At 40.2% G+C, this 16,488-nt stretch overlaps 1 protein-coding gene across 2 annotated transcripts in view; it reads right to left on the bottom strand.

Moving 5' to 3' along the window:
* The window catches only part of JADE2 (jade family PHD finger 2), a 222,717-nt gene that overhangs the window by 3,827 nt on the left and 202,402 nt on the right, over positions 1-16,488 (bottom strand). For both annotated transcript variants that reach the window (XM_026687218.2, XM_026687209.2), the window contains exon 11: positions 2,978-3,106. In XM_026687218.2, the coding sequence (XP_026543003.1) occupies positions 2,978-3,106 (129 nt within the window). The remainder of the gene's footprint in view (positions 1-2,977; positions 3,107-16,488) is intronic.

Here is a 16,488-nt window from a genome sequence, read left to right on the forward strand (position 1 = left end):
AGACTACCTATAATGCCCTTCCCAGTGTTATATTCTTAACTTAATAATATCCAATGCACCCTTTTTGATATTGTTTTTTAACCATGAATATATGAGATAGAAATTGCCTGCATGAGTAATAACTGAAGGGCTAGAATCCATAAAAGTTTATGTCACTGGGTTTTTTTCTAGTTTTTAAGTCGCAACAAAACTCCAATAGGCTTCCTGCTCCTTGAGAGATGGAAACTTCTGAATAGCAGTTTTGGATGAATCAAATTAGACGTGAGAATGAAACGATATTTCAAATAAACAAGCTATTTCACTTACAGGGCAAGGATAGGGAACAGGCAATTCTCCTGGCAGAAAGTATCCCATAAACTGGACACCTTGCCAGAAAAAGAGCACTTTCCACATGGGTCACTTGCTTTACCTTCAGATAGCAGTGACACCTGAAGATAGTTTCTAAAAAGATCTTGGTGGCTCTTACCATGCTTTGAAGAACAGGTCTCAAACTGTGGAAGTTTTCAAAGATAACCATCAGTAAAACTGAACTAAAAATACATGAGGAGCCACTGTAACAGTTGTGAAATGCTCCTGCAGTACCTGGACTCTATTAATAGGCTGGCAGATTGTTTTAACTGGAAGTTTTCAAACTGCTGCTGGAATTCTGTGCATTTCCACAGACTAATCTGGAGGCTACAGAGCATGGATCACTACGAACATGCTGTTTCTCTAAATGAGGTCTGTCAAACTCCTGGCCCATGGGCCGGATGCGTCATATGCTGGCCATGCCCACATCTGGTTTAGCAATGGGGAAGAAAGTCCCGATACATCACGTGATGCCGCCGTGACGTGAGTTTGACACCCTACTCTAAATCATCCACAGCAACAACATGATGAGGTTCTCTATCAGTGGACATCAGAACAGAGTTGGGAATTCCCTCTAGCTTACATGTCTCAAAGTAAAGCCAACCTTTCCTTCTGTGTAATATTTTTTTTCAAACAGTGGTCTACAGCAAGTCAAGATTTGGACTGAGGTCATATGACACTCTCTCCACCCATACATCATTTATTCTATGCTGGGTGAGTTTTCATCCCATTGCTTGCTTTGCCATTCTCCTCCTCTCTTTTTTTAGGACTGGGAATATTCTCACTCTTCCCTCACTTCTCCAAGAGCATGGAAGCCAAAGCTTTCTAGAGCTACACTTTCCCATTGCTTCCATCAGCGAGAAAGCTGAAGAGGGAGTGAAATCTAGAAAACGGAATTTCTCATTAAGATAGCCCCTGCATTTTGAAGCAGTACCTCCTTGGAGCTAGGCTTGCCTTATGCTCTTCCCAATGGGCAAACTCTTTCCAAGGGGGTCATATGCTCCCAGTGATTTGAAAAAGTACTCCTTAATATGGATTAGGTCAGCAGACCTTTGCAAGGGAAACAATGTTCTGTTCCCTGTTACCATCATCTGTCACCCTCTTACAACAATCCAATCCCATTTTAAGGAGCAAGCCAGTGCTGTTTAAAGTCATGTGCAACTGCATCCAGAATTGGACTATAACCCCAGATAGATGAACCATAATCCAATAATATCTCTACCACTGAACAGCCTATTGGTGCCTGCAGAGCCTTTTTTCAATCATGAATGGATGCTGCTGATTTAGCCCTTCTAAATGGAGTATTCTCCAAAGTAAACAAGAAACAGAGTTGTATTATACCTAAATAATGGATGATGCCATTAAAGAAAATAATGGGAAAAGGATAAAACTCTATAGCATCTCAGCATACATATATCCCATGGATGAAGAGCCTTGCTGGCGCAGTGGTTAGAGTGCTGTACTGCAGGCCACTTCTGCTGACTACTGCCTGCCTGCAATTTGGCAGTTCAAATCCCACCAGGCTCAAAGTTGACTCAGACTTCTATCCTTCTGAAGTGGGTAAAATGAGGACCCAGACTGTTGGAGGCAATAAATTGACTCTGTAAAACTGCTTAGAGAAGGCTGTAAAGCACTATAAAGAGGTATATAAGTCTAAGTGCTATTGCTGACAGTGATCAGTGAAATCTGGAATCAAATAATTCTATGACTCTAATCCCTAAATTGAGAGTCTGTTCAGAATATCACGTGTAAGTGCATGGAGAGTTGCTGAGAAATAAAATCAAAATAATCTTCAATTCCTGGTCCTTCTCTAGCATCAGCCACGCAGTCACCCACCAGGACAAAGGAGCACATTTTTACCAAATGGATGCTGATGGGCAGAGGGGACTTGGGTATTCATGAAGGGTCCAAAACAGCCAATGTGGCCAATCTGAAACACACATTTACAGTGGTTTGCCCTTTCCATCAGCCCCACAAAATCATGCCTGTTCTTCCCATGCCCCATGTTCTCTGGATACACGTGTTCCAAAATCAGTATAGCCTGCAGAAGGTCCACTGCTTTTATTTTCTAAGGCTACTAGATGGGCTATGTGGAATCCAGAGACATTGTTTAGAAGAAAAGGTAACATGATATAAAAAGTAAGCAAATAAAAATGAAGTTAAGTAGGGCAGAGAGTCTGGCAAGTGCAAGAGACACATCCCCTAGCGCACCAATGCCTGCATACCATGAAGTCTATCCCACCGTAGCAGCAACTGTGATGGTTTTTGTGTCACAACCTAAATGACCCAATTAAACAGCTGCATCCAAGAATATCTATAGTGGAACAGCCATTATATATTTGAGCATTCTGCCCAGAGGAATGCCATCTGCAGTTTGCAAAATATTACGCCCTATATATTTGACACAAACTAGTAAGAATACAAAACTGAGAAAAAAACACAACTCCTGTTTTTTCCAAAATTTACCCTGTATGGCTAAAATCAATGTGTGTCGAAGGTGAGATGAATATTAAAATATACTTAAACATTTATTTCTCAGAAAACATTTTGAGTATTTATAACCTCCTCATCTATATGACTCTAAAGGCTTGATAGGTAATTCAAACATATATTTTGAAGCTAAACTTACCCAGCTGTCCAAGTACTAACTCATTCCCTGATTTTCTCTTTTCTTTCTTCTCAGGACTGCTTTTCCTATCATCTCTTCCTTTTCTTTTTGGATCACTTCTCCTTCCTTTTGTTCTCTTTTCAGCTTGCTCTGTTCAAATTAAAAAAAACAACAGAATGAATCAGTAACACAATAAAGGTCTGCGTGCCATCAAGTTGGTGCTAAGATCTAAGACAGATCTTGTCCGTGAATCTGTCCCTAACAAGGAACAGCACAATAACATACATTAAAAAAACAACAACCCATCAGCCACAGGGAGATTTCATGATGTGAGAAACCACTGCTTATTTTATTAATTTAGAACTCTGGCTTGTTTCATGTTCTTCAAAATATCTTATGGTGAATTACAATCTGTAAAATATGCCAGATAAAACAGTGAAATATGTTAACAATTTTAAACATACAGGAATCAGAGAGTCAGTTTGGTATAGTGGTTAAGGCATCAGGCTAGAAACCAGAAGACTTTAAGTTCTAGCCTTGCTTTGAACACAAAGTCAGTTGGGTGACCTTGGGCTGGTCATACTCTCTCAGCCCCAGGAAGAAGGCAATGGCAAACCACTTTAAAAAAAATCTTGCTAAGAAAACTGCAAGGACTAGTCTAGGTAATCACAAGGAGTCCCAAGGAGTCAATGATGACTCCAAGATAGCAAATGAAAATAAAAATGTGAAATGTCATAGATGTGATGAGCTTTAGCTCACAAAAGTTTATGCTTTTTAATAAAATATCTTAGTCTGAAAAGATGCTACCAAATACTTGATTTTAGAAAACTACCTAAGGAAGAAATAAAAAAAAGGAATCCGGCTCAGGATTCCAGAATACAAAACTACTACAAAAACTAGGTCTTCACCAGGCACTGAGAGGCAGGTAATAAGAGCACCAACTTGGTCACCATGGGAAGGGCACACGACAGCCAGGGATCACTGGCTCACAACACTCCCAACTGTAGAATCCCTAAGAGGGTTTTCCTTTACAGCTGTTAACATTCAGAGGGGTATGTGCTGGAGGAGGTGCTTCCATATGTATCAATATTCTAAACCTTTAAGGATTCTGAACATCACTAAAATGTAGAGGTCAGTGATGTATAGGCATTAATTTTAAGACTGGGATTGTATCTCAAAAAGATATTGATCGGTTACGTGTTATCTTTAAAAGCAGATACATATCTAGTATGATAAAGAAATCCAGAAGGGAGATTGTCAGCAGGGAGTATGGATTATTATCTAGGCCATCCTTGAAAAGAATATGTATCCTTAATTGAGTATTACAATCATTATTGCTTATATGAAGCTGTGCCCAATCAATCAACCAATCTACCTACCAACCTCCTTCCTTTATGACAACTTTGGTTACTAGAGTCTTTGTAGGAGAAATGGGGGAACCTGGGATGGAGTCAGAAGAGGAATTGGTTTAGAGTCTCTACATGACCACAAACAGACTAAGCCCAACCACTCTTAAATTTTGTTGACCTTTATCTAACACCAAGATAGTGTTGACCATTAGTGGAGTAGATTAATAAAAGATACAAAAGATCAGGACCACGTGTGAAGTTCCAATTAGACTACCGTGTTTCTCACATAATAAGGCCGGGCCTTATTTTTTTTTGAGCCCCGAAAAAACGGCTAGGCCGTCTTTTCGGGGGGTAACTTAATTTCCCCCCTTTCATCCTCATCTAGAGCCCCCCGCGGGCAGCCTCGCCACCAGCTGCTCCTAAGGGGCGATCATGGCGAAGCGCAGAGAGCTCCCTACTCCCACCAAACACCTTTGCTGCAGACCCAAGACCTTTGGCACCTGCCTCTGTTGCTTTCCCTTCTGCCCATTCCACTGCCGTTTGGAGTGCCGTTGGAGCTGCTGCCGCCGTTTGGAGCTGCCTCTGCCGTTTGGAGCCGCCGCCGCCGTTTGAAGCTGCCGCTTCCGCGTTTGGAGCACTACCGCTGTTTGAAGCACCACCGCCACTCCAAACACGGAAGCGGCAGCTCCAAACGTGACGGCGGCACTCCAAACGGCGGCGCGGCTCCAAACGGCAGAGGCAGCTCCAAACACGGAAGCGAGCCACCGCCGCCATTTGGAGCTGCCGCCGCTGTTTGGAGTACCATTGGAGCTGCCTCTGCCGTTTGGAGCTGCCTCTGCCGTTTGGAGCTGCTGCTGCCGTTTGGAGCCACCGCCGCCGTTTGAAGCTGCCGCTTCCGCGTTTGGAGCACTATCGCTGTTTGGAGCACCACCGCCACTCCAAACACGGCGGCAGCTCCAAACACGGAAGCAGCAGCTCCAAGCGTGACGGCGGCACTCCAAACGCGCGCGGCGGCTCCAAACGGCAGAGGCAGCTCCAAACACGGAAGCGGAGCCACCGCCGCCGTTTGGAGCTGCCGCCGTCGTTGGAGCTGCCACTTCCGCGTTTGGAGCTGCCGCTGTGTTTGGAGTGGCGGTGGTGCTCCAAACAGCGGTAGTGCTCCAAACGCGGAAGCGGCAGCTCCAAACGGCAGAGGCAGCTCCAAACGGCAGAGGCAGCTCCAATGGTACTCCAAACAGCGGCGGCAGCTCAAATGGCGGCGGTGGCTCCGCTTCCGTGTTTGGAGCTGCCTCTGCCGTTGGAGCCGCCGGCGCCGTTTGAGTGCCGCCGTCACGTTTGGAGCTGCTGCTTCCGTGTTTGGAGCTGCCGCCGTGTTTGGAGTGGCGGTGGTGCTCCAAACAGCGGTAGTGCTCCGAACGCGGAAGCGGCAGCTTCAAACGGCGGCGGCGGTTCCAAACGGCGGCAGCAGCTCCAAACGGCGGCGGCGGCTCCAAATGGCAGAGGCAGCTCCAAATGGCGGCGGCGGCTCCAAACAGCAGAGGCAGCTCCAAACGGCGGCAGCAGCTCCAAGGGCACTCCAAATGGCGGTGGTAGCTCCAACGGCACTCCAAATGGCAAGTCCCCCCACCCTTCCCCCTATTTTGCATGTTTTAAACTAGGCCTAAATTTGGGGGGAGGGGCTTAATTTGATTTTATGCCTAGAAAACATGCTGGGTCTTCCTATTGGTGGAGGCCGTATTGTTGGAGAAACACGGTAATTTTATTACTAATCATGCCTATATACAAGAATCTATTCCACTAACAGTCAGCACTATATTGGCGTTAAATAAGGGTCAACGGAATTCAAGAGGGGTTGGAATTCAAGAGGGGTTCCGTAGAGACTGTAGGTTGATTCTTCTTTTGACTCCACCCAGGTTCTGCCACTCCTTCTCCTACAGTCTTTTTTAAATTAATTAATCCTATTTTACATTCTGGTGGTTCCTCCTGGCTGTGATTCTGAAGTCATTATACAGACTATGTACATTTATATTTGGGTCAATAAAGCATTATAGGTTTTGCAAGAGCACATCATGTAGTTATCCCTTCTATAAGGCTACAGTTCCATTTCAATGTTTCCACATTTTTAGTATAATCTTAGCATTTAATCATTTACCGAACAGGAATTTGAGATTATGAAGGACTAAGGTTAAAAAAAAGATGCAAAGGTAGCAAAATTCCAAAATGTATTCTGTGGAATCGTGCCAGATGGGACCATGGTCCAAATGATAAAATATATGCTTCACCCACATACAATAACATATTTAACCTTGGACATCCACTGCTAGCAACTGATGTAAAAGATCTTTGCTGGTAGACTTCTAGCAGTTTTCTAAGTTTTCACTAGCTTTGACTCCTTCATGTTGAAGATCAAATATTTTGTTGGCAATTAAATTTGTAAAACAAGTTTATGAAGATAACATTGCTAGTCATTTAAACACACATTTTCTGGACCAAAGTTTAGTAAGAGTTACACATTTATTATTCTTATATCCTGCTACACTGCCTGAACGGGCCCCTTAGGGCATCCTACAATATTAAATTACAAAACAATTAAAATCCAATTTTAAATGGTTACAAAATATCAATAAATGCTTAACAATTAATTTAAAATAGCAGCCTAATAAATCTACAGGGCAACACTAAACAGCAGAGCAATAAAACCAGTCAGTTTAAAATTAAATCTGTCCTGCTCTCCAACTACCTGCTACAGTAGAAACGTTTGGCTAATTTTTTTGGATGGGGATGCAATCATGAGTTTCCGGGCTTTCTCAAGGAGGAAATTCCAGAAGTCATGAGAGTCAGGTCACTTCCATTTTGTCCTCGTCAAAACATCTTGGAATTCCCATTGGCTTCTCTGACTCTATTGGACAATTGCTTGTCTTCTTGCTGCTATCTCAAAGCCATCTGCCCTTACTAATAGGCAATGGTAATTAGGTCTGCTATCCCCCCACCACCACCACCATACACACACACCGCACAAATGACCACAACTGAGCCCAAAATATCTGTTGTTAAGTGAGACAGTTGTCAAGTGAATTTTGCCTCATTTTATAACTTTTTTTTTGCCACAGTTATTAAGTGAATCACTGTAGTTGTTAAGTTAGTAATACAGTTGTTAAATGAATCTGGCTTCCTCACTGATTTTGCTTGTCAGAACATTGCCAAAGGCAATCCAGGATACTGCAACTGTCATAAAGATTGGTCAGTTGCCAAGCATCTGAATAGAATTCTTCGTTGGCCAAGTGTGATTGGACATACAAGGAATTTGTCTTGGTGCAAATGCTCTCAGTGTACATAAAATTTTGATCATGTGAGTATATAAGGATGCTGCAACAGTCATCAGTGTGAAAAAATGGCCATAACTCACTTTTTTCAGTGCCATTGAAGTTTCAAATGATCAGTAAATGAACTGTTGTAAGTTGAGGACTACCTGTACTTCAAGCTTTTAGTTCATTGCTACTTCATATTAATTGCAACGGGCGCATAAGGAAGATGCTTAGAATACAAGAGTATAAGGAATCTGTATTATGGTCCAAACTGATATTAGAAAAACAAATGTGTCTATCTGATTCTATTCTTGATGGATTTTTTCTGGATTATAAACCTCTTACTGGGAAGTGCAAACATGTTGTGGTTTTGTCTCTCTTATCCCAAGAAGTCTTGATGTAATGCTCGGCAGCAGTTTATAAAGCACCCACTTTTGGAAATTTCTGTCTAATGCAAGCCAGTTGCCCTTAGCTGCTACTTTGTGGTTAGGAGCTACCAAGATGAAAACACAGCAGTCATTGACACAGTGCACACCAATAGGCCTTGCTACTATGAACTTATTACTAAACCTCCAGAATGGGCCATCACAACAAGAATACTGGAGTTATGTACTAGAATACAGTACAATACTGGATACTGGAGTTATGGCTTTAAGCAATTAGGCTTTTGTTGCAGCCAGTTAATAAACCACTATTATTCTTTTAATACAGGATTTATATTTGCAGGCTTGCTGATCAAAGATTTTTCTCACAATTACTGAACCGATTTCCAGGAAGAAAAGCAAAGCAGAATGGATGTTTGCTCAGTTCCTGCCAACGAACTGGAGAAGGGCAGACACATTTTTCACTTGACTTAACAAATAAAATATATGGCTTTGTTTAGATGGCGCAGTGCTTCCAAACAACAATATCAATGCTAGACTTTTTGAAAAAGAAGCCTGTCAAAAGGAACAGCTGCATTTCAAAGGCTGACAACTAGAGGGTTGTTTTTCAGTTCACAGAAGACAGATAGGGGGAAAGCAGCTTTCAGACGGGCAACCTTTCCAGCTTTAGGAGACATTGCCTGCCTATAAGATTATTCATCAGCCACACAATTGTTCACCAAATTCAGCTTGTCCATTAATGTGACAAATACATTGTGCCAAGAGTTGTACGTTAACTAAGATGCATGCAGCAATTAATAAACCTGTACTAGATCAATGATAAAGGAGGAACTTATCTTCCCTCTGTGCAGGAGAAAAACAGAGAGCAAGACAACTTGGGTTAACCTGAACAGTTCAACAGGAAAACAAGCCATGTAAAACCATGTAAGTACAGGGAGTTTTTGACTTGCAACCATTCACTTAGTGACCGTTCAAAGTTACAATAGCGCTTACAACCAATGCAGCATCCCCAATGTCATGTAATCAAACTTTGGTTGTTTGGCATCGGGCATGTTATTTACAATGGTTGCATCCTGGGGTCACGTGATTGCCATTTATGACTGTCTCAGCTAGCTTCCAGCAAGCAAAATCATTAGGTAAAGCTGGATTTGTTGAAAGACCCCATGATTCACTTAACAGATTCAATGATTTGCTCAACAACTGTGGCAAAAAAAAAAGTCAAAAAATTGAGTGCAACTCATTTAACAACCACCCAGCTTAACAATGGAAATTCTGATCTCAATTGTAGTCATAAATTGAGGACTATCTATATAACAAAAGGAAACCTAAGGATATTGAAAATAAGGATGCTCAGCTTCAAAACCTATCAGCATCAATCAGGCTTGCATTTCTTCACAATGCCACTCATAGGGCTATAATCTACACTGTAACTCACTGCAGAGAGGGAAATGATTCTGCAACTATAATAAAAAGCAAAGCTCACCTTTCTCTGTTCCCCCAAATACACAGAGGAATAAGGAACAATGAAGTACAGCAAGTAAAATATAATATAAAATGTTTTTATTTATTTAATAATTATTAATCAAATTTATGTAGCCTGCCATCTTGCAAAGGGAACTCTGCAGTACACAATAAACAGATAAAAGTCACAGATAGAAAACCCACGGATATATAAAAATATAAAAATTACATTAACAGTAAATATTATAAAAAAATGAAGATGCCACTCTTTCAATCTATTTCAGTCTACTGATTTTCATTAGAAAAGATGCTTTACCAAAAACTGCTGGCAGTCAAAATAAGTTGACACGAAGCTTATAATTTCTGATCTAGGCTCTTATGAGGGCAAGGCTTGGATGTCATAGTAATGTATTTCTTTCAAGTAAGAGAGCTAAACTGGACAAAGAGGACAATCTAATAATGCCTACAACATTGGCAAGGGACATGGAGGCTGATTCAGTAGCACTGGAGGAGAGGAAAATGTTTCTACTCCCTGATCCATTTCCTGAGCATAATTACCCCTTAAATCTGTTATTTGTCCCATTATAGAAATGTATACATGCAGGCTGATTGCACCCAAAGTCTCTCTGGAAACAGAGCTGGAAAACAGTAGCTCTGAAGAGAAGCAATTTTCATTAGGAAAAGGGCATGGGAAAAGGGTTAATGATTTGGGTTGCTCCTTCTTCCCTGGCCTCCTATGGTTATTTGCCAGCTCTTAGAAGCAGAACATTCAATAATGGATATGTGTTTTCTTATCTATTTTGGTTCTGAATTTATGGGTAAGAGTAACAAAACAAGAAATATGGAGCAGAGTGCGCTGAAACCAACCATATTTCCCATCTTTCTCTCTAGGGCAGCCTGGGATTGATGGATGGGTATTATAAACCCAAACATCTGGAGGGATCCATGATGAAAAAGGCTACTTTCTAGTTTACAGATGACATATCCCCCAGCCTGTAACAAAGATGATGAGTGAAATACACCACTCAGAAACTGAGAAACAAAACAATATATTTTCCAATTACTCTCAGAGGAAAACAACTTTTAATCATCCTGCTAGTCCCAACCTTCTGTGCAGACCACTGAAGAGCCATACGCATGAGGATCAGTGCTGGCTCCATGTGGCATGTCACACGGTGCATCTGATACTTTTGAAGGAAAGCAGACGGTGGCAGACTCAGCAACCAACAAGGCTCATGAAACAATTTTTGCCACAACTCATGGAATAGTAGTATATCAAGAAATATTCCATGAAAAAATGGGTATTTTTAAAGATACCTTTACAAATGTTTCCAACAAGGGAAAAAAAATTATTGGAATATTCTGATTCAATAAATTTATTAGTTGTGATAGTAACACTCCAGGAAGAATATGTTTCAGGATTTATTCCAATTTTTAAAGCTTTCCCAGAATAGGCTTAAAAATTCTCATTTTTCAAAACTGATAAAAAAACAAACAGGTAAAATATATGCCCTATGTCTTCCAATCTGTCCATATCTTTTTCAAGGGAGGAACTTTCTTTTCCTTTTCTTGGAAAATCTTCCTAAGCTTCCACTAAAAAGGATGTTGAAGCAGAAGGGCCAAATAGGATGGAATCCCAAGACTCTTTTTTTTTCTAACTGCATAGGCTGCTGATATTTCTGGGTTCAATTCAAATCCTAAAAATCCTTACAGCTGTAAGTAACTTTGGTTCAAAATATCCTAAGACATGCTTGCTCTCAAATGAACTAACCTGAACTCTGAGATTACCTGGAAAGCATCTAATTTATAGTTGTTCCCACATATAAAAATTCCCTGCTTTGGGAAATAAATTATATTTTGTGAAGTTATACTATTTAGATTTCCAGAACGCCACGTTACACAAGCCAAATATTTAAAGAAACCACAAGCGACAGTAAAACAAGATCGTTTTAAACACATTTCCAAGAAAACTATTTGCTTTGGACAAAAAGAACTTCTGTGCTGCATTTCAAAAGAGCAACATTTAAGTTCCAAGTATTCTTTCAATTAATTTAATAGTCCTGTGACCACTGTGAATACAGAATTATATGAAAAAATAAAATTGACAAGAGTTATTTGCCCAATGATTATTCTGAACAGAAAATAAGTCTAAAAATAATTGACACTGGCTTATCTAGCATATAATAAAGCATGAAGACAAGTTTCAATGAAATTCTTCTTGTGACAGAGCAAAAACATTGAATCTGATTTGAACTCTACAATTTGCAATTACAAAAACTGTTTTAAAATGCTTCTGTCTGATTATAGAAGGTGAGATCAGCAGGAGACTTAAATCTTAAATGCCAAGTTTATGGTTCAAAGTCAGAAAAGGTAGAAACACATAGGTGGTCTTGAAAAAGTTATCAGCGTTGTACTTGATTACTACTTGAAGGGGAGACCCCTTGGGAATTCCCAGGCTGCTGCAGAAGGCTCAGGAAGAAGATAATGGCAAAAGTACCACTTAACAGGAACAATAACAGCAACAACAACAAAAACATTTCCAGTAGAAAGAATGCTTCTCTCACACCTTTCTTTTGTGGATGTCTATTCCTGAGGCTAGCAATCAAGTCTCAACTTCAGCTCAGAGAGAAAATGAAAAGTCCAGTCAGCTCAGCCTCTCTTTTGGCAAATATGAACAATTGGCTGGGTCCCCCAAATAAGACACCTGCACTCAAGAACCTGGCTAATTATGAACCCAGCATGGAAGCTGCTATGTGAATCACACGTATGGCTGCAACATTCTTCCTGTTTATTTTGGCAGAAATAACTACTATATCAGTTGGTGGATAATTTTTTCCTCACGCATACTCACAGTAATGTACTTTTAATCTAAATGAGACTTATGCATAATATACTATATCTGAAAGCACAGGAGCACTATCGCATCTTACACAACCAATACTTTGATTTGCTAACATACTCTATTGTGTGAATTCTGTGAAACACACAAACACCGAATCAAATTCTGCAATCAAGCCAATATAGGTGGAAGAGTCAGAGGTCGTACATACTACATGCTAAAACATAGTCAACAGGATAGCAATAGCTATGATTTCCAACATACCAACTAAAACATTTCACATAATGACTTAATGAGATACTTTAAGACATGATCTTTTTTGTTTGATTCTGGCTTAGCCACATTATGGTTTATAAGCACTCATTTATGGTTTACCATGTCACAGACTGGATAAGGGCTTTCTAACTACGGGATGCTCAGTTATCCAGAGCAGACGAAGTAGAAGAAAAGATGGTTATGAAATGCCCATATCTTTGAGATGGAGAAAGCTATATGCAATTAAATTATCCCTTGTTCCCAGAGGTCCAATTAATGTCAAGGGTAATTACTGTGAATGGGTTCTTTTCATTATGACTGTAGAGCGGAGACTTTAAAGATCTTTATTATGTTTCAAGATGTCCCCAATACAAGCTTGTAGACTCCTTTTCTCCACTATCTGTTGTAAGTAGAGTTTATTCTGGATAATTTGAATAGGATTAATATCCAAGTAATAACCCTCGGACTGTTAACATTTTCTGGCCCTTTAAGTTCTCCAAAGGTAATGCAAGTCCAATCCTTGCTTTCTATTAGTATTGCTTGCCTATTGTGGGGGTTGGTATAATCTTGCCTTGTTTGCACCAGCTGTGAAGTAGGGTTGCTACTAAGCTCCAGACCCTACTCTAAGTGAGCTCTTAGCAAGAGGGATGCTGAGCATTAAACTGAATTTCTAACAGTCTTTCAAACAAACAGTCTTGCTCTTGCTTGTTGTCTACTTGTCCTAGCAGTTAGATGTTTCAATAAGCTTAAAGCAGTAGCAGTTGGTACTACTAAAGCTGGCTGTACGACACTCCCATTTCTTCCCTTCCCTAACCCTACAGCTTTTCTAGCATTTCCTGGTTGCATTTTACTAATGTGTGACAGGGAAGGGTACAGAGCGGCCATAAGTCTGGCAGCAGCTCCACCAGTTGGACAGTTTCAGTGCAACCCTTTTAAGTCTGGAGGGGTCACTGAGGTAGCAGCCGCCAGATTTTAGTGCGCTCCTTTTCTTTCTCCCAATTATAAGGGTATTTGAATAGTCTGTCAGTTTTCATAACTTTTATTTAATTAATAGACCACTGGACACTAGAACAGAAGAATAAAGTAATGAAAACAAATCAAAGTAAAGCAAAAAAAAAGTTCCATAATCCCCCTCACCTCAAGGCCTATATAACTGTTTCTTTAATAATTTCCCAAACGACATGTGTGTGCTACATGAATCCCAGGGAGAGATCACTCCAGAGGGTAACAGAGTAGGCATGCTTTCTTAGCCCTGCACGATGACTTTATTTAATTGATGAGGCCAGAGTGGACCCCCCTCCCCCCCCCACTGGCTAGGGATGTCCACAATCTAAGCGATCTCTCAGATAGCCAGGCCCTATGCCATGACAGGTCTTGTATGTCATAACTAGACCTTGAGGCCAAGTTGGAACCAGTGTAGCTTGTGGAGCAATAGGGCAGTATGTGAGTAACACAGTGCCACCTTCATTGCACACACTGCTGCCCCATTATGAACCTATAGAAGGACATAGGGAATGACTTTGAGGGCCAGAAGGAAAAACTGCTCAGGTAACGATCAGAACAGCCTGATCTTGAGACCATTCTAAGAGTCTAATTTAAGTAAATGTCTCAGACAGTTACTTCCCTAATTTGTATGAAGATAAAGTACACACTCAGACTTGCAAGATGTTCTATAGAAATTCTAATAAAAGTAGTTTTAGATCGATATGGCATTTTTTTTTGTAGTCTGGTCTACCTTATAGGACTAACAGGACAAGCTGTAACTTTCTAATAGTCTTCAGGGACAGTCCCAAGTGTAAATGATCCTCATTTATGACCATTAGTTTAATGACCATTCAAAGTTACGACAGTACTGAAAAAAGTGACTTATGACTGGTCTTCACATTGCAATTATGACCATTATGGCCTGCCAGAAGACCTTGAATTCTTGCTCCCCCCGTCCCCGGGCCATCTAAGTACCTTTTTGGTCAGTCATTTCTTCTCAGCCCTCTCAGATACTAATAAATCACATAAAAAAAAATCCAGCCAAAAAGGTAGACTTTTCCATCAAGCATGTTTTGAAGGTGGGAGCAGAAAAGGATGAACAGGTCAGCAATTTACTGCAACCAGTCAGGAATCCTGTTCAACTACGGCTTGTTTTTAGCCTCAACTAATATTCAACAAAATGCTTTTTCTATTCCCCCTTAGCTGTGTTGGCTCACCACTGATGCTGATCTTTTAAACAATTATCATCTCTTTTTGAAAGCCAAGCTGCACTGAAGTCAAGTCTTCATTAAGAAAAGGAAAAGTTCATCTGCTGAATTCTTAAACAGATGGCATTGTACTAACTTCTAAACAGATTGGACTTTTTATTTAAAAAGGTTAAATTGTAAATTTGTATTATAGATTTGTCTTGCATTTTTATATTTACCAAAAGTGTGTATTGGAAAAACCATTAAACTGAGTATATTGGTGACAATTCATGCATGAACATGGTGTTTTCTTTCCCCTTAGGGGCAACCTTCCAGTGCTTCTTTGTAGGTTAAAAGGAAAACAACAGCAACTATGCAAACAATTGTTCTCCTTCAAAAGTACTCCAATGCTGCTTCACACACATGTATAAAAAGCAGAAACGAGTCGTCTTATCAGACATTGTTATAAACAGGGTTAAATAGATAGAAGACAGTACAGAATAACTAATAAAATTCACAGTAGCCCTGAAGTTTAACAGATTCTGGGTTACAGGTAGTTCTCAGTTACCAATGAGACCGGAAACTCTGCCGCTGACACAATTGTAAGGCGAAACTTCATGTGACTATGCCAACTTACAATTACAATTCTGGTTGCCATTTTTAGTGAATCCCGCACGGACACAGCATCTCACAAATTATCGCCATTTGAAATCTCCTGCCACCTTCTCCACTGACTTTGTTGGGAGCTGGCAGTTAAGGTTGCAAATGGAGATCACATGATGGCGGGACCGCAATGTTACAACTGCCAGCTGCTTGCCAAGTGCACAAATGACAATTATGTGGCTGTGGAAAGACTGCGCGGGCTACAATTACAAATCATTGTTGTAAATCCTTCTTGTTCAGCATAAGCGTAATTTCAAACGGTCACTGAATGAGTAGACATTAAGCAAGGTCTGTCTGTCTATCTATCATCCAAGTGAAGAAATATTTACAAAACTTACTGTTATGAGCATCTTTTTTTAATAAGAAAAGTAAGCACTTTCCGGCAAGTTTTATTAAAGGCGTAAGTTTATGATTCTTTTCTGGCAGAAAGGTCTACCTATATATCTAGTTCCTGACAACACTATAAACAGTATGGCTGTGAAATGTAAGCAGTAAGGCTGTGACATTTCCATGTGTAATCCCCAGCGCTTACAAGATAAGAATAGAATAACCCATTCACAGCTGTAATCACTCTGACAACATTGTCTTTCTAGCTGTACCAGTCTAATTTAACAGTTTTAAGAGGTGTCAGATGTTCTTATCATGGGTACAATTTGGGATATAAACAGAAATGTCACAGTGCTGTTGTTGTACTTTCTCATTTCATAATGTTTTGGCCCCAGTGTCTCATTCTCATCTCATAATTCAGAATTAACTGTGCTCCACAGAAGCATATGTTACAAAGATACCACAAGAATAACAGTTGCTTTTCTTGTAAGACTGTATATTTATCATCAAAATATCATTTTTATGGTGTTACAATCTTGAAAATAGTTGATCTGAAAATCTCATATTAACAAAATACGATGCAAATTTGAAATTTTTATTTGTATTCAATTGATTGAAACTCAAATATTTTTCAGTGCTCAAATTTTCAAGATCAAATTTCAGCATTGAATGTAATCCAGACAGTCCTAAAGAACCCCAAACCATGTGAGGCTTCTGAGAAGGTTTCAAAGTCACAAATATAATTGGATAAATATTCTGCCAAACGGCCAGATGCTTAT

Source organism: Notechis scutatus, chromosome 2, assembly GCF_049901735.1.
Source record: "Notechis scutatus isolate UNSWTSFEM ecotype Mainland chromosome 2, rNotScu1.2, whole genome shotgun sequence".
Classification (NCBI taxonomy): domain Eukaryota; kingdom Metazoa; phylum Chordata; class Lepidosauria; order Squamata; family Elapidae; genus Notechis; species Notechis scutatus.